The 19,749-nt window shown below is 38.5% G+C and overlaps 1 protein-coding gene across 1 annotated transcript in view; it reads left to right on the forward strand.

The window, feature by feature from the left end:
• Positions 1–19,749, forward strand: part of Copg2 (COPI coat complex subunit gamma 2) — a 146,751-nt gene that overhangs the window by 5,687 nt on the left and 121,315 nt on the right. Inside the window, exon 5 of the mRNA XM_020183816.2 lies at positions 5,466–5,545. Within this exon, the coding sequence (XP_020039405.1) occupies positions 5,466–5,545 (80 nt within the window). The remainder of the gene's footprint in view (positions 1–5,465; positions 5,546–19,749) is intronic.

Raw genomic sequence — 19,749 nt, forward strand, 5'->3', positions numbered from 1 at the left:
TCAGCAACTGCAGGATATACCTTCGCAGCTTTGTGGCCACATGACATAAGGCTTTGTATTAAGGTAGTTGGAGATTTCTGGTCTCTTATCCAGACATTGAGCTATGTGTTTAAAGCTCTAAGCTCATCATTTTCTTTTTCTAAGAACAGAATTCTTCAGCATAATTAAAAGCAACTAATTAACTGATTATTTTTACTAAGCAACTTACTTTTAGCATAGTTTTAATAGCTTATTTTCATTAAAATGTTGTCTGGCAGCAATTACTTACTTACCCAAAGCTTTGTCTTCTCTAGGTCCTTGTCTGCAGATGATAATTTAAATATTTTGCCATTGCATGCTGTGGATGACTCCTGTCTCTTAACCGTTGGAAACAGGGTCAATAGTGCCTTTAATCCAATAAGAGAAGCAGTGTCAGGTTCATAGAGTTCAATCAGGGAAGCAGAACCACTGTGAGTATTATGGGATTAGGTATTTATTAGAGGAATTAGACTAGAAACCTCAGCATTTCAAGCTGCTGGGATGGGGCTCAGAGGGTTGCTGTTATAAAGGTCATGGTCTGTGTGGCTTTAATTTTGCAGGCAGGTGTCTGGTGATGGGTCTGAAAAAGTTATCAGGGTTAGTGGATTTTATTCATCATGAGTTGAAAGAATTGTTGGAGTCAGGTTGGGTATAAGATGCTTGGAAGTCAGATGGAAGGAGATGCTGTTATTGATAGAGGCTGTGAGAATGGAAGTAGGTGGTCACCATAGCAGGAGGCCAAAGAATGGAAAAGACACAGTTTTAGAAATAAGGTTCATATGCAAATAAGGATAATAACATAACCAGTATTTATTACTGGGATAATATTGCAGAGAGTGACAGTGAATAGGTAGTGATATTTTTTTTAAGCAGGAAAAGCAACCTGGAGTCTCTTATGTACAACCAGGAATGGTAGCAGGTGAAACAGTCTAAAGACATAAGCTTTAAAGCCAGAGTGTTTTGGGGAAGAAAGAGGTGCAGTGAAAAAGGTGGGGCAAAGATTTGAAATGGCAGTAAGGAACCACTTGGGCTGTTTCCTCATCTGTAAATCTGATGGTGTGAGGGTGATGGAAGATAAAACAGCCCCTTTTGAGAAAGCTGCAGGACAATCCTTAGGAGAGATTGAGGTTTCTATTTTTCTGTAATTCATTCAATTAGAGAAAGAGATGGGAATGCTCAGAGAAGACTTTGAGGTTAATAGGGGACTTTGCCTGAGACTATTATAGAGGTGTTTGGAAATTGTGGAAGGATGGAAAATAGAGCTGTTTGTAATATTTCATAATTTTTATAGTGTCTGCAGAATCTGTAGAGATGTTTCTTCATTTTGATACTGGTCAGTTGTATTTTCTTTCTCTTTCTCCCTCTTTTTTTTTTTGGTGGTACTGGAAGTTGAATTCGGGCCCTTGTGTGTGCTTGCTATGCAGGTGTTCTACTACTTGAGCCACTCCACCAGACCTTTTTACATTGGTTACTTTTGAGATAGTTTTTTTTTTTTTTTTTTCCGGTGGAACTGGTGTTTGAACTCAGGGCTTCATGCATGTAAAGAAGGCACTCTATTGCTTGAACCACATCTCTAGTCCATTTTGTTCTGGTTATTTTGGAGATGGGGTCTCTTGAACTGTTTGCCTGGGCTGGCCTTGAACCACGATCCTCCTGATCTCACCTCCCAAGTAGCTAAGGTTGTAGGTGTGAGCCACCAGTACCTGGCTAGGGTTGGTTATTTTTGAGATGGGGTCTCCCTTTATTCCCTGGGCTGGGTTGGACTGAAGTTCTCTTGTTTGTGCTTTCCCACATGACAGGCATACACCACCTTGCCCAGCCATTTGTTGAGATGGGGGGGGGGTCTCACTTACTTTTTACCTAGGCTGCCCTTAAACCGTGATCTTCCCTATCTGAGCCTTCCAAGTAGTTAGATATTTTCTTTTTTAGGATGTTTGTCTGGAGGTTTATAAATCTTATTGGTCTTTTTATAGAATGGCTTTTTGTTTCATTGGGTTTTTTTTTTTTTCATTGTTTTTCTCTTCCAAACTAATAGTACAAAAAAAAAAAAAAACCCAAAGATCTGGGGTGGGGTTAAAAAAAGGATAAGAAAATAAACAGGAAAAAAAGAAGAAAAGAAACAGTAGTTAGCATGACAAACATAAATCATATAGTCAGATGGCATACATAGATTTATCTACATTAAGTGTAAATGGAGAACACAAAAGAACATTTACAAAAATAACCATGTATAATTGATCCATTAAACCAGACAACAGATTTCAAAGGAGTGAAATCATATAGTCTATGTTCTTTTTTTTTTCTGCTTCAGTATATAGACTTTGTGGTTTTTTTTATTAGCATATATTAGTTGTACAGGAGTACAGTGTGACATACACATAATTGCTTACAATACATCTTCATTAGATTTATCCCTAGACTATGTTCTTTAATTTTAATGGAATAGTGTTAGAAATTAATAATGAAAGAATAACTAGGGAGGGGAAGTGAAGAGGGGGATAGAGAGGAGAAAAGGAGAAAGAGAAAAAGCCCCAGATGATTTGTCCTGTATTTTGATATTAAGAACCACATTTCTGTTTTGTTTCCAGCTATGATAGAATAAAGGGGCTGGATTTACTCTTCTACCATAAATCCTATAAAATCAAATGAAATAAGTGACAGTTTTCAGACATTAGCTAACAGGCATCCCAAAACTATGATCTGAAGAAGGAAAGCAAAGAAGGTAAGCTCTGGGATTACACTAGTTAGCTGCCCAGGGGCAGGTTGCAGGCCTTAGGCCAGGCAGGGCAGACTGTAAAGGAGACTTCCTGTCTTTCTGAGTTGGGAAGACATATTAAAATTGGGGAAGCCAAGAATATTTGAATTTGTAGGGCAGCCAACCAAAGAAGGAGGAGGGAAAGGAAGAGGGAGAAAATGACAGTTAGCCAGCCATCTAGTGAGGCCCATCCTGTGAGTCTGGATAAGAATTGATTTGTGTACGTGTAAAAGGAAACTACTCAAGGCTCAGGAAAGACTCAGAAGAACACAAGACTGAGAATAATGCATATTTCCTCCAGTGAGATTAGAAAGACCTTTTAAATACATAAGACATTTGGTACAGTTCTTAGAAGGGTATCACTTAAGTAATGGGAATACATTAGCCTAAGAGTAAGCCTCAAAGGTTAAAAAAACAAAAATCCAAAACAGATCCCAGCTAGCCTAAGCTCATATTAGAGTAGAATTAAATGATATATAAAATAGTACAGCAAAATCCAGCACTTAATATAAATATCATGATGTACAGCATCTAATAGAATCAGACATGTAGGCCAGGCATGGTGGTGCATACCTTTACTCCCAGCTGCTTGAGATGCTAAGGAGAGAGGATCACTTGAGCCCATGAGTTCAAGACCAACCTGAGCAATGTAAGGAGACTCCATCTTAAAAAAAAAAAAAAAAATTGGGCATGTAAAGAAGCAGTACTATGCATGATCAGGAGAAAAGTAGTCAATAGGTATAAACCTAGAAATGATAAAGTTGGTGGAATGAGCAATGACATTAAAATAACTATTATAAACACCATCAGCTTCTTGAAAGGCATAACAAGAATAAGGAGTAAAATAGAAGAGATACAAATAGACTTCCAGAATTTTTTTAAAGCAAAAAAAAAAAAAAAAAGAAAATGCACTCCATGGAGTTAGTAGCAGACTAGAGACATAAGATAAAAAAAAAAAAAAAAACAAAAAAAACCAAAAAAAAACCCCAGTGTTCTTGAAGGTACTAACAGAAACTGAAAGAAGAGAGAAAAAGTACATTGAAAAGGAGGACCAACAGAGAGACATGGGATAATAGTTTCGTAGTTTTTACTTGGTTACCCTAAAAATTGCCTCATGGTTTTTGACTACCAAAATCTAACATTCATCTTTATTTTTTCCTTGTTCATAGGAAATTTAAGAATCTTAGAACACTCTTACCTTATATTTAGAGTATAGACACATGCACATTTACATACAAAAATGCTTAAAATTTATGACATATTAATTTTTGTGGGTTTTTTGTTGTTCAGATTTAGTCATGTCTTTACTGCCTTTTTTCCCCCTCTGACCTCTTTGTATTCTTTGCTGTATTTCTGAATCATTGTCTGGAATAATATTCCTTGTGCCTGAAGAATATACTTTTTAGAATCCAATTCTTCATATACTTTATATAAGATTCTGGCATGCTATATGTAGTTTGTTTTCATTGCCAGAACCTGTGGATACCCCTGAATCTTGCCTGTGGCTGCATCTTTGAATTTTTGGTTCATATTTTATTCAGCATTTCTATGGGTGGTTTATTTTACTGGCTTAAGCATATTTTTGCAAAGACTTTGTATTGTTGGTCTTTGGATGTTTGCCGTTTTGTTGGGTGTGAGGTAGTGTCTGAAATATGGTTCTAATTTCCATTTCCCTGATGGCTGTTAATGTTGAGCCCCCATTTTATTTTTTGCTTTAGCTGATTTTTCTTTGCATTTCCAGTTTTCTTCTGTTTTTCGGGATAGATTTTTTATTGTAGGATGGGATTTTCTTCAGCTCTGAAATTTTGATTCTTATTTTCCATTTTGTTTTCATAGCAACTTTATATGGCTTTATATGGGCTGCCCTATGCTGGCTTCCTCTTTGATCTTTTGTTTTGTTAAATCATCTGAGAATCCTCACACCTTTCTTTTTCCTCAAGAGGCTCAGTAGAATCCACCAGATTCTTTCTACAGCCTGGACTCTGGAACTGGGTCTGGTGTTTTCAAGTTTCTCTACTCATAGGACATTGGAAGTTCCTTAGTAGGGAATGAAGCTGGACAGACTAGAGGAGCCTGGGGTTTGATGGCTGCCGATAGTATGTGAAAAAGCCAGATTCTGTGTAGAGCAGAGAGGAGGGAGGAATGGAAGCTTTGTTATTGTTAGCTTAGCACTTCCTTTGGATCTAGGTATCCATCTGGAAATTTTGATAATCAAAATAGGAAGTTGGTCGTCCAGTCACAAATCATTTAGGATTCAGGAGAAACACTGGTTAAACGGAACTGAGGAAAGAACAGAATCTGCACATCTCTCCACACATACTGTTTTAAGAGTTTAAAAGTACATTTTCTAGGACAAGCCTTTAACACCTTCAGAAAAAAGTCTGTCTTTGGACTTACACCATCAAAGTATGGACCTCTTTGTAGAAAGACCCATATAATTAATTGAATTTTAAAACTTTTGCATTGATGTTTTCCAGGGTGTGAATGCATCAATTGCTTGTCTTTAAGAAGTAGTAATATTATGAATGTTTTCTTGTCCAGATATTTTTAAAAAGATTTTTTGGGTAGATATGAACGTTTTAAAGACTGTTGTTCTACTTGGGGCCCTCACCCTAAGTAGAATTTTAACTGTACTGAAATTTTAAAAAGTTTCTTGTGAATGACCTGTTACCTTTTCATAAATAATTTCCAGCAAACGTTGAGGAGAATGTGCTACCTTACCATCAAGGAAATGGCCACCATCTCTGAGGATGTGATAATCGTCACTAGCAGGTATGTGAGTAATGAAAGTCTAGGAAAAGATACTTGCACATTGTTCTCTTTCTACTGTTCTTACTTTTTTGACTGCCAGTAAGATTAAATGCTATCTTAAAGCATTCTCTTCTAAAATACAGTTGTCATAATGTGAAAACCTTCCTTATCTGATAAGCAAAGAAAGAAGTTACAAAGGATAATGCTGATCGGTTCATTACCTTCAAAAAGTTCACAAAAAAATATATAAACAAGTAAAATATTTGCAGCAAATAACATCAGAAGGCTAGCATCTAATATGTAAAGAACTCATACTTAAAAACAATACTAAGTTATAGTTCACAAGATAAGTAATATAAAATACTAAAACCTTCAGATTGTCACTCTTGCTAGTAACCAAAAAGTGTAAATTAAAAACTCAAGAATGAGATACAATATTTTTACTCATCAGATTGGCAAAAAAGCAACATTAATGTACTTATAAGAGAGCTTGATACTCTTTTACACAGAAGGTTGAGTAATAAATTAAGTTTTTCTAGAAAAGTTTGGCAGTGTTTATTAAATGATTGAAAAGGTTTGTCTCTTTATCTCAGTAATACCACATCTGTGGGAACTAACTTCAGAAAAGAATCACACACACACACAGAACAATACTGTATATGTAGCGGTGTTTGTTGCAATATTGTTATTCTACCAAAAAGGGCAAACAATGTGCTTATCATTGTTAAAATTATTTGATTAACCATGTTATCATATGATGAAATATTTGAAACTGTTTTTGAAACATCTTTAATGATATGGAAAAATCCTCACTAAATTTGTAGTGAGAGTTGTATTGAATCTGTATATGCCATGTAGTTCACTTTTCAAGATGTTTTACATATGTATATACAAAAGTGAATGTAAATACACTACTATATTACCAGTAAGTGATCTTTGGGTATTTGAGATTGTGGTAAATATTTGTTTTCTTTAAACTTGAAAATTTCCCAAATGTCTTAGAATAAATATGTACAATTTATAGTACTATATATGATAAATGTTACTTAAAAGAGTGCCTTTTTAATTATTAATTATAACTCATTTAACTGAATACGTTTTTTGTACAAAAAAATGCATTTTTGAAGGAGGGTGCTTTTGTTTAACCAGAAGGTATGTTGAATATATAGTTTTAATTAGGATAACTTTCTGCTGAAAATAACAGAAAAACAGAAGTAAACAATGACCTAAACAATATGGAAGTTTACTTTTCTTCCTATAACTATAAATCTGGAGGCATAGATATGCTGGTGTTGGTTCAGTCATTCCGCAAGGCTACTGTCTCTTGAATTCTTTTGGACATACTCTATTACTACAAAATAGATGCCCGAGTTACTGGCTCTGCACCACATTCAAGGCAGGAGAGCCACTGAGCAGGGGCCAGGGAGTGCCAGCACCATCTGCCTCTTTTATCAGGAATGCAGTAGCTTTCTCAAGGCAATTTTTAGACTTCACTTGGCACAAGTGTGTTATATGACTATACTTAGGAGACCAGGAAAAAGAGTATTTAGCTTTCACAGCCCAAGTATTAAAAGCAGACAAGGGAGAAGGGTTGGAAACTTTTGAGTCGTATTAGTCTGCCACAGGAGAAACAGAAAAACCTTCCGTTAGATTGCTACATTCATTAAACATTTGAAGAAAAATTTTAAAAGCTGGGTTTTTTTTGTTGTTGTTGTTTCTTTTAGCTGTTAATACTTCCCTCAGAGTGTTATTAGGCTATCTTGAATTATGGTTTACTTCAAGATCATTTTAAGTAGTAAATATGGTATGCAGAATAATGGTCCCCTAATCATGTACAAGTCCCAGTTCCTAGGACCTGGAACTATGTTATACAGCAAAGGGGAATTAAAGCAGATAGGATTAGCTGGGATTATTCAAGTAGACCCTTTAAGGACACAATGGTTGCTAAAAATGAAGTGGGCTGCAGAGGAAGAGTGTCAGTAAAGAGATGTGATGACAGAAGCAAGGCCAGAGAGCTGCATTGCTGCTGGATTTGAAGACTGGAAGGAGCCACTCATAGGGGAATATGAATGACCTCCAGAAGCTGGAACAAGCAAGGAAATGCACACCCTCTGTCTTACCCATTTTCTGTTGAGAAAACAAAATGCCTAAAGCTGGGTACTTTAGAAAGAAGAGACGTTTATTTAGCTCACAGTTTTTGAGACTGAAAGTTCAAGATTGTGTAGCCCCGTCTGTTTGGTCTCTGAGGAGGGCACCATGGCTGATAGCATCACAGTGGTAGGACTGTGTGCAGAAACGGTCACACAGGAAAACAGGAAGCCAGAGAGATTCAGGGGCCAGACTTCCATTTTTTTTTTTGTCTTTTCTTTTTTGGTGCTGGGATCGAACCCAGGGCCTCATGCATGCTAGGCAAGCGCTGTACCACCGAGCTACATCCTAGCCCCCATTTTTTTTTTATTTTATTATAACTTGCTCTTTCAGGACTATGTCCTGAGAGAACTACATTAGTCCCTTCTGAGAGCAGTGCTCTAATGACCTAATCACCTTCCACTAGGCTTCACCTCTTGCAGGTTCTACTACTTGTACACTCATCTTGCAGTGTGTGGGCCCTTGGGGAACATACTCAAGTCATAGCAATCCCTTTAGCTTCCAAGGAAACACAGCCATGTTGATATTTTCAGTTTAGCCCAGGGAGACCAGTTTTGGACTTTTAACTCACATAACTGTAAGAGAAATGAAAGGTGTGAATTTTATCAAAGTACATTATATGCATGAGTGGAAACTTAGTAATGATATTCCCTTGCATTAATTAATATATGCTAATTTAAAAAATGAATATTGCCGTAAGCCTCTAAGTTTATGCTACTTTATTATAGCAGCAACAAAAAACTAATACAGGTCCTGGTACAGTGACTTATGCTTGTTATCCCAGCTACCCAGAAGGTGGGGATTGGGAAGATTGCAGTTTGAGGCCAGTGCCAAAAGTGAGTGAGACCCTATCTCAACAAATAAACTGGGTGTGGAGGTTCATATCTTTAGTCCCAGCTGTATGGGAGGCATAGGTAGGATTGTGCTCTGAGGCCAGCCTCAGAGGAAAATGTAAAACCCTATTCAAAAAATAACTAAAGCAAAAAAGGACTTGGGGTATGGCTCAAGTGGTAGAGCACCTGCCTGACAAGCACTAGTTTAAACCCCAGTACTGCCAAAAAAACAAAAACAAAAAAACCAAAAGAAAAAACTGAATACAGGTATCAGATTTTTTGGTACCTGGAAGTGGGTACTATTGCAACAAATACTTAAAAATGTGGAAGTAGCTTTGGAGTGAGGAAATGAACATATGCTGGAAGACTTTTGAGGCACATGATAGAAAAACCCAGTAGAAATGTGTTTGTTAATAATGGTGCTAGACTCAGAAGTAAGGATCGGGAAGCTGTTGTGAGTAGACTGCTGGTGAAAACGTGGACAGGGAAGGTGCTGATATGGGGCTCAGAAGAGAATTAATAATTCGGAAGCTTACAGAAAACCGAGTAGAATTGTGCATGTGATCATGTGGGAAGCAGGAACAGAGGATATTCCATGCAAAGTGTTGAAGGTGCACCTACCTTCTTTTTTGCTGCTTTTAGTTAACTTTGAAAGTAGAGAAGTAAATCCAGGGGAGATCCTTAAGTGATAAGAGAGTTAAGACTTGATGATTTTGGAAATTTTCAGTCTACCCTAATGTCAAAGGCTATTACAACCAAGAGATTCACTGTCAGAAATGTGTGCTCTAGAAAAAAAACAAAGGCATCATGGCACAACCTTTTGCTGGAACCTTAGATCAAAAGGTCATCGTATTCACTCACACAAATGCTGTAAAGCTTGTAGATTCCCTAAGCAGCCAAGCCGAAGCTGAAAATAGAGATGGGATTGCCCAGCACGATCTGTGGAGGAGCCTCTTGTGTAATAGAGTAAGTCTTTGTACTTACATGGTAGAGCCACAAGGTGCTCAAGAATATTACACCAGCAGAAGCACTACCAGCTGGGACTTGGAGGGACAGAGAGAGGACAGAGTAGAAGAAGGCTGTCAGTACCCCAGAACTCTACAGCGGGAAAGAGGCTGACGGAGCTGAATGCGTGCTAGCTGCCTTTTATGAAAAAGCAGAGGGTGGGCGTGAAGGGTGGCACTGAGAACTATGTAGAATTCTGCCCAGACAGAAACCTGCCAGTTCGCCTAGTAGCCACATACTTACCTGTGAGCAGTTATACTCCTAGGTATTTACCAGAGGAAAATGAAGACACATGGCCATAGAAAACACACTGCATAAGAATTTCATAACAAAAATACACTTTAAAATCACTTGCTACCAGCAACTTTGCTTTCCATGTTCTCTGTTTTTGAATGGGCAGATCTGTAATTGTTATCCTAAGACAGTTCCACTGTGTTTTGGGAGCAAGGAATTTGTATTCTAGTCTCATGGGTCCAGAATGAAAAGGAATCTCACCTGAACCTAATTTAATGATTTTGATAATAAGATTAAAACTTTGGAATCAGTGAAATTTAGATGAGATTTTGGACTTTGAATTGATGCTGCAGTGGGTGAGATTTTTGGGGGGATTTTAAGATAGTAAATATATTTTGCATGTAAAATGATGCAGCTCTGATGACACAGTAATTTTTAGTTCAGCGAGACCTATGTTGGGCTTCAGTGCTACAGAGTGGTAATATGATTAACGGTGTGCTGTTAAAGCCCCAACTGTGGTAATTTGTTTCAGCAGGAATAGAAATCTAACAATGCAGATGACCATTATGTACACACAGATGATTGGATTACCTGGCAAAAGACTATGAGAGGTTAACGTACCAGAAGGCAGCCTGGTGTGGTGACTTACAACTGTAGTCCTCAACCTAGGAGGTGGAGATTGGGAGGATCACAGTTTGATGTCAGCCCAGGCAAAAAATAGCAAGACTCCATCTCAACAAGTAAGCCGGGCATAGTGGTACATGCCTGTAGTCCCAGCTATGGTGGAGGCATAGGTGGGAAGAGGCCAGCTGGGGAAAAAGCGTGAGGTCCTATCTGAAAAATAACTGAAAACAAACAGGGCTGGGGGTGTGTTGCATCTGCCTAGGAAGTGCAAGGTCGCAGATAGTTCACAAAAGAATATCGTTGCATGGATGATAAGCACATGGATGTGTTCTAAATGTTGTTAGTCATCAGGGAAATACAAATAAAAACTTTCATAAGATGTCATGCCATCTTGACTAGAACAGTTACAATATAAGTCTCAAAGTCTGCTTCAGTGCAGACTCTATGGAGCACTCAAAACCTGCAATACTCGATAGATGGGAACAAGAATGGTATCACCTCCTTAGACAAGGTGGGGCAGTTTCTACTTGGAGATATTTACCCAAGGAAAGTGACAAAACATGCTGTGGTACTGTACATGACTCTAGTTGAGAACTGAGACACTATAAATCCATCCACTTACTCGAGAAATAGACAAGACTGATGCAGTTCTTCTGTTTGAATGGTATAGTTGTCCCCAATTTTACTTCTGAGGAGTGACTGCCAGGACATGGGTTAGAACAAGAAAGTGAAAGCAGTGAAACTCGCTTCCAAACATCTCTGGTACTGGGATTAAACCAGTGGTCTTGCCCATGCTAGCAAGCTAGTTGATTCTCTGTGTCTTTTTACATGCTGCTTCTTGTGCTTAGAGTTACCCTACTTCCTTTTCATGTAGCTCAATATGTGTCATTGTATGTATTGACTTCCCTTTTCTTCTTGGCAGATTAGTCTTCTCTGTTATTCTTCCAACTTTTTGTTGTTACCTCTATTCTAGTATTTAGTACATTGTTCTGTAATTATTTGATTCCATGTTCTGCTCTCTGCACTCTTTCTCCAGAGCAAGAATCCTATCTTACACAGTTTTGTGGCGTTAATAGCTGCCACAGTACCTTTCATGTATTAGGAATGCAGTGAAAGTTTAGTGCATTAAATAAACTATCTTCCAAGCAAAGGAGGTGGAATCTTAAAGATTATGCTTCTTCCTCCTCTGCGCCACCTAGGCAGAAAAGAAGAAAGGTGGCTTTTATAGGTTTTGAGAAGCCTTTCCTTTGTCCTGTTTTCCTTTTGCTTTCTTCTGTCCTGTTTGCAAGTCAGATGTCTTCATTTATTTGGATTAATACTTATTCTCTTTTCAAATGAAATTGTGGCAGACTTTTGAGGAGAGATGATGAAATGATGCCATGTTATAAACTTCCTCTTCAAAACCTATTGAACAGTAGTGAATAAAAATGAAAGTGGTGTCTTTTAATTCCAGCCAGGAGGAAGTAAGGCCATCACAACTCTTCTTTCCCAGAAACCCCAAGAAAAACCTCTGCAAGAATGCAAAGACAACCACCTGAAGCCTCCAAAAAGAAAATAATAGCAGGCAACTTGGCGAGAGCAAACCATACTTAGCCAATGACCAATAAAATAATGGCCACTTTTCATGGATTGTTCTTCATTTTACTCTGGACAGGCTGAATTAGGAACGCTGTACTGGGATGTGGGGGTGGGGAGTCAGCAGAGACTTAACAGAGAGGTCTATCTTTTTGGCCTGAGCACAGGTTTAATGGGAAAAAGCCACTTGTAAGCTGGATGCAGAGGATGGGGGGACAAACCTTGTTTTTGTTTTCCTCTTTTTTCTCTTAGTACTGTCCTGTGGCCAGCTCAGTTGTGGTAAAACTATTCTGGTCTGACAGTGGTGTTGTGGTCACCTGAAGCCCTTAGAAAAGAAGCTTCTGTTGGGTGATGAGTTGGTGGCAGGGTGGGGACCACATTATTATCTCCTTTCTGTTTTTTGTCTTTGTCCTGGGGTGGGCCCAGTTGTGTAAAATTGTGTAGGAAAGGTTAAAACTCACAGACCCACATACTTCTGGCGAACAGACCTGGGAAAGAGGGTTTTTGAGAGCCAGAGAGTCTGGGAGGAATGACTTGAGGAAAGACCTGGACGGATGGGTGCCTTACCAAAGCAGCACACATGTGGAACACTCTGGAAGAAGCACAGGAGAAGACCTGAAACATGAGCTGGCGTAGGTATCAACAGGCACAGGACAGGTAGAACTTGCAATCCGGAACTGACTGGGTCAATTCCTTGTTGAAACCAAAGCATCAATGTTGCCAACTGTTTTAATAGGACATGTTTAAAATGTCCAGGATGCAAAAAGCCATCTGTAGATTCACTGCAATGTAGTCCCTGTCAGAATATCTATGTCATTCTTTATACAACTTTAAAAAATTCTAAAATTCATGTGGAAGCACAAAGAACCTCAAATAGCTAAACATTCCTGAGCACAAAGAGCAATGCTGGAGGCATCACAATACCTGTTTCAAAGTATACTACAGAGCCACAGTAACAAAAACAGCATGGTATTGGCATAAAAACAGACAGATTAATGGAGGCCCAGAAATAAACCCACTCACCTCTAGTCAACTGATTCTTGACAGGTGCCAAAAACACACTTTTGGGAAAAAGACAGCCTTTTCAACAAATGGTGCTGGGGAAACTTTATATCTATATATAGAAGACTGAAACTAGACCCATATCTCTCATCTTGTACTAAAATCAACTCAATGAAGTTTCAAGACTTCAATGTAAGACCCAAAACTTTGAAACTACTAGAGACTACTAGGGGAAACTCTTCAAGATATTGTCACAGTTAGTGATCTCCTGAACAGGACTCCAGTAGCCCAGGAAACAAAAGCAAGAACTGACAAGTGGGATTACATCAAATTAAGAAGCTTCTGTATAAGAGACTCATGCTTATAATCCTCAGTACTTGGGGAGGCAGAGACAGGAGGATCATGAGTTTGACACCAGTTTGGGCAAAAGTTAGCGAGACACTATCTCAAAAACAAAATACAAACAAAATGGTTATAAGTGTGGCTCAAGTGGTAGAGCACTTGTCTAGTTGTGAGGCCCTGGGTTCAATCCTCAGTACCAGGCAGGAGCTTCTGTTCAACAAAGGAAACAATCAGAGTAGAAGGAAATCTTTGCCAGCTGTTCATCTGACAGAGGATTAATATCCAGAATATATAAGGAATTCAAAAATCAAATTAAAAGAACAAACAATCCAATAAAAAAAGGGCAAATGACCTGAAAAGACACCTCTCAAAGGAAGTAAAAGATGCTCAGTATCTTAGCCATCAGAATCTGAAAATCAAAACTGCATTGACACTCGATCTCTCCCTAGTCAGAATGGCTCTTACCAAAAAATAAACGTTAGCGAGGATGTGGAGAAAAAGAAACCCTGTATACTGTTAGTGGGACTGGAGATTAGTACAGCCACTATGGAAAAGAGTATCGAGTGTCTGCAAAAACCTAAAAAGAAAACTACCTTATTATGATCTAGGTATACCACTTCTGGATATTTATCTCAAGGAAATGAATCAGCATATGAGAAAGATACCCGGATACTCATGTTTATTACGGCACTAGTCATAATAGCCAAGCTATGGAATCAGCTTCGGTGCCCTTCAACAGATGAGTGGATAAGAAATGACAAGGAAACTGAGGAGGGAAGGTGGGAGAGGGTGGAAGAGGGGGGCGGGGGGAGAAATGACCCAAACAATGTATCCACATGTGAATAAATGAATAAAAAAAAAGAAATGAAGATGTATTATAGATAAATAGGAAAAGGGGATAGTTCTTCTATTTCACTCCCTACCATTCATAAAACAGCAGTTGGTCATGGAACTTCTGCTTCATCTCTGAAGAGTTCAAAGAAAAGAGCAAATACATAGATAATGAAAACTGTGAATCTGTAAGACTAGGATATATTTTGTTGGTGACAATAGACACTGAAATTAAGTGTTAAAATAATGTAACAGCCTGTGACTGTGCTAGGTTGTGTGGAGATGGAAAGCAGGAAAAATGTAGCAGAAGGATAAAAATGGGCAGTAGAAGCTTCTGAAGTGTACAACATTTGTGTTTGGACCTTGATTTGGAAGACTTGCAAGACCCAATGGAAGAACAGAGCAGAAAAGGATAAAGAAGTGAATTTTAGAAAAACCTTAACTTCACAAGAGTGACTAGTTCATCCATGAGGGCATTCATTATAATGTATAACTATTAATAAACTGCACTCTACCTCTGGGGGGAAAAAAAAAGAAATGACAAGGAGAAAATAGTGAAACAGAAGAAATATAAAAATCCTGAAACAAATTAACAGACTTTTTCTCTTTTCTTCTGGTAGTAATGGGGTTTGAACTCAGGGCCTCATGCCTGCTAGGCAGGTGCTCTACCACTTGAGCCACTCCACCAGCCCTTTTTGGTGTTGGGTATTTTCGAGATAGGGTCTCATGAACTATTTGCCCAGGCTGGCCTTGAATTGCGATCCTCTTGCGTTCTGCCTCCTGAGTAGCTAGGGTTACAGGTGTGGCACTCAGCAAACAGATGTCTTTTAGATCTATTTGAAACCTAGATGAAATGGATAACTTCCTAGGGAAGTACAAGTTGCCAAAAATAATTCTGTTCTTTTTTAAAATGGGAGGAACACTAAACATATTTCTACTGAGTCAGCAGCAAGGCAAGGTTTTTCATCATCTTCACTACTATTCAACATTGTACTATAGGTATTAAGCAGTGCAGTTAGATAGGAGAAACCAATATGAAACATGAATGAGTTAACAAAGAAGTAAATCTGTGCTTTTAGATGATCTGATTGAATACCTGGAAACCCTGAATGATCAAAATAAATGGAACTCAATAAAAGAATTTAGTACAATAGCAGGGTATAAAATTAACATAAATATTAGAAGTCTTCATATGAACAAACAACACATAGAGGTCAGCATGGTAGACAGAGTCCCATTTACAGCAACAACTATAGAGAGATTAAATTCTTAGGAATAAATTGACAATAAAGGTATAAGATTTATGAGGGGAAACCCCTGCCATAAACCCCTGCTGGTCTGAATGTTTGTCTCCTCAAATTTTATATTTTAAAATCCTAAGCCCCAAAGTGATTCTCACATGGTAGCAGAGACTAGCTAGTTCTCCACTGTAGTTTTTCAGACTGACACTGATCTCAGTCACAAGAGCACTAGTATCACGATCTAGTCACCTTCTAAATGCTCCACTTCTAAACACCATAGTCAGATTAAGTTTCCACCCTCATAGTACCCACAACAGGGATTAAATTTCAACACAGGAACCCTTGAGGGACACACTCAAACCATGCCAGTCCATATCTTATATATGTGAACAAAACTCCAAATGGATAAGGAATGTAAAAATTTAAGAATGAAGCCATAAACATACTAGAAGAAAGCATGGATTTATTTCCCATTAACCTTCATGTAGAGAAAAGCTTTGTTAATTGTGACTAAAATTTTAGAAGCAATAAATTATCAGTAAGTTGGTAAATTTGTTAAACCATTTTTTCTAAAATGGTGTGTCAAAAATACCATGAAAAGGCCATGCATGGGAGTACATGCCTGTAATCAAAGCTTCTTGGGAGGTGGAGACAGGAGGATTGCAGTTCAAAGCCAACCAGGGCAAAAGTGCAAAACCGTATCTGACAAGTGACTAAAAGTAGAAAAGATAGGGGCCATAACTCACGAGGCAGAGCACTTGCCTAGCAAGTATGAGGCCCTGAGTTCAATCCCCAGTACCACCTAAAACAAACAACCAAGCAAAAACCACCATGAAATATAAAATGAACCAGGGATTTGCTATAGGTCCAAGCTATGATGGAAATAGCTCTTGATTTACTGTCATGGTATACTACATGACATTGCTACTGTTTAATGGCAAAAGCAGTGTGGTAGTGGACATGACTATGAGATCCAATAGTTTTATTATAGTCTGTTTCACTTAGGCACCCTAATGGAATGATGGGATGGCCTATTAAATGCCACATTGAGGTGCTAGGTTGGAGAGGTTGAGAAATCTTACTCCAGGATGCAGTATATGCATTAACTTGATGGCAAGTATACTACTGTCACAATAAGTGCAATGCAGTAGACCCTTGGTATCCATGGGTATATGGTTCCAAGGAGACTGCCATCAAGGAAAGCCCGTGCTCAGGACACAGAGAGTTCAGTACTATGCTGCACATGCTTGATTCAGTATTCCCAGAATGCCACCCAACTCCTGCCAAAGACATGCCACCTTCCAACAAATCTCACATTTTCACTTTATCACTTACAGCCTCTTTTGGTTTGGGATGATTACAATAACTTTTACTTTGGTTTTTGGGAGACATAGTTTCATAAAATTAAGAGCAAGGAAACACTTGGCAGATCACAAAATAATTTAAACATAACTGACAATAACACCAGACTGAGATCTTCTCCACATCAGCTGAGCAGTGCAATGCATGATTGGGAATTAAAAAAATTTTGTTTTTGAAATTTCTTCTGATTGATCTTTGACCACACTTGGTCATAATGGTATGTAATAAATCCATGAACAAGGCGAGCTTACTGTATGTGACATAATAATCAAGAAGAGGAAGTAGGATTGTCCCCTCTCACCCTCATTCTCAGTGACCCACTTATAGAATTTATGCATCTGTTATGGTTCAAATGTTTGTGTCCCTACAAAACTCAGCCCAATAGTTCTAAGGAGTAGGGCCTATAGAAAGTGACTAGGTCATGAGGACCCTGTTCTCTTTAATGGTGAATAGGGAATAGGGAACAACCAATGGTCCAACAAACAGTTTGTATCCTTGGGGATAAAGGTTTGAGTCACCTACCAGGTAAATAACAAAGACTAGAGGAAGTGCCTGCTGAGGGTGAGGGAAAAATAGAGTAGGTGGTTGGTCATAGGAAGGAGATGATGAATATCAGCTGTGGCCTTAGAATGAGTTGTAGCAGCAAGGGCTCTGCCATGTTCTACTCACCTTCCTGTGTTTAGTCTTTTGTAGACTTAATAGAGGACATGTACAAATTTGAGAAATGTGTACGGTAGACTGTATTGGATACCTCTTCTGAGCCACTTCACATGGTTTCAGGCCTTATCTTTGGTTCTAGCTGTGGTACAATGAGCAGTATCGTGCAGTTCTCAGCCCACTTGTATTTATAGTGCCTTAGCTCAAGCAGGTACTGTGTGTTTTGTTTCCTGCCCAATGGGATTAGGTACTCCACCTTGTAACTCACCTGTATATCCCCCAGAATTATGGGAGAACTGACACTCTTAGGTTAATGCTCAGTGTGGGGGCTAAGAGGGCTAGTGATTCTGAGATGTACTTCATATGGTTCCTTAGAAAATTGCTGCATCAGTCAGTTTTTTATTGCTGTAACAAAATACCTAACAGAAACAACTAAATGGAGGAAAGATTTATTTTGGCTCATGGCTTCAGTTCATGGTCAGTTGGCTCCACTGCTTCTGGGTCAGTGCTTCATTAGGTAGAATATCACTGTGGGAACAAAGTGGCTCACTTCCTTGTGTACAGAGGCAGAGAGTGGCAGAGGAAAGGGCCAAGGACAAGATACGCCTATCAGAAGGCATACTGCCGATAACTTACTTCCTTCAGCTAGAGTCATCTCTTCCAACTCCCAATAATGCCCTGAAATTATGAATCTTCTGATTAAGTCAGAGCCCTCATGATCCCATCAAATCACAAAAAGCCTGTCAGCTGGCAACTAAGCCTTTTTAACACATGAGCCTTTTGGGGGACACTTCATATCCAAACCATAATAATTGCTTACTTAATAACTAGTTGCCAGCACCATTGGTCAACTGGAGAAAACTTTATATTGGTCCTATCTCTTTCCCTGTGCTGCTGCTTCCCTGTGAACACATTCCTCATGCAAGCCTTTGCTTGGGAAAATTTTTGCTTTTAAAAAGCAAAAAATTGAAGGGAATACAAGACAGAGGTGTGGAGCATGAGCTGGCAAATGATGGCCCTTGGCCAAAACCACTGCCTAATTTTGTAAGTAAAATCTTATTGAAACACAGCCTCTGTTTAATGTTGTGTATGACTGCTTTCTTCCTACAAAAGAATTGAGTCATGTTGAGGAGATATATATACATATATATATATATATAGTCTATATATATATATATATATATATAGTCTGCAAACTCTAAAACACTAACAGACTTTTCCATGCCAACCCTGTTTCCTAATGCTGCCGTCACAATTTACTACAAAATATGTTCACCCTGTCATAATATTCTCCAAAGACTAAGCCTATTATATTGACTCAAGTTCAAAATCTTACTACATTTCATAGCTCAAAAGTCCTAGATCTCATCATCTAAATCATCTAAATGCAGGGTGGATGAGTTTCTGGGTGTGAGTCATCCTGGGGCAGAATAACTTGTCTTATAGTTTCACAGGTCCACACATCTCTCCATCTTTGCTCCAAAAATACAGTGGCATTGTAGGCATAGACAGATACTCACCCTGTGTTCATTCCCATTCTAAAAAGCAGAAAATTGAAGGAAAGAAAGGAGTCTCTAGTACAAAACAATTTTGAAATCCAGTCAGGAAAACTTTCCTGTCAAGGTGTCAAGGCTTGGTAATTTTCTTTGTGGGCTCCCAGCTCCACTCTTGTGTATGGATGCATATGGCTGCTTTTATGCTACTACCGCAGAACTGAGTAGTTGTGAGGAGGTCATATAGCCTGCAAAGCCTAACGTATTTCTTAGATTGTCCTCTATCAGAGGTTTGCCAAAGACAGAAGTCCTTGTCTTTTGCTCTTTAAATAATACTAAGTGTCTGGAATAGTGTCTGCTGCAATTCAAAACAAAAAGAAAAGGGAGTAGAGCAACTTAATAGAGGTGAGAGGTCAAACCTTTTGACATTGCTGAAGCAGAAACTCAATTTATAGATAAAGCAAAAGTAAAATAGAAAAAAAAAATTCCTGACATGAAGAAAGAAATTGACAAGTAAAAGTAATGCACTGTATTCAGACAAAAATTGTAACAGAGAGGCCAATACCAAGGTGCATCTGGTTAATTTATACTATGAAGAGAAAGAATTGATAAGACTTCAGCAGAAAAATCTAGTCACTTAAAGTGAGATAGGCATGGTGGTACACATTTGTAATCCTGGTGCTTAAGAGATTGATGCAGAAGGTTTGAGAGTTTGAGGATGCCTGGGCTACCTCAAACCCTGTTTAAAAAAAAATGTGGTGAGAAAAATTAAGACTGTTTTCAGCCTCTCATGGTAGTTTCCAGTGTCAGAAAAGAGTGGGGGCAGTATCTGCAAAGCTATAAGAAAAAGAACGAGCTCTGAGACTAGTAGAGCTAAG

The sequence above is a fragment of the Castor canadensis genome, chromosome 2 (assembly GCF_047511655.1).
Source record: "Castor canadensis chromosome 2, mCasCan1.hap1v2, whole genome shotgun sequence".
NCBI classification, from domain to species: Eukaryota; Metazoa; Chordata; class Mammalia; order Rodentia; family Castoridae; genus Castor; species Castor canadensis.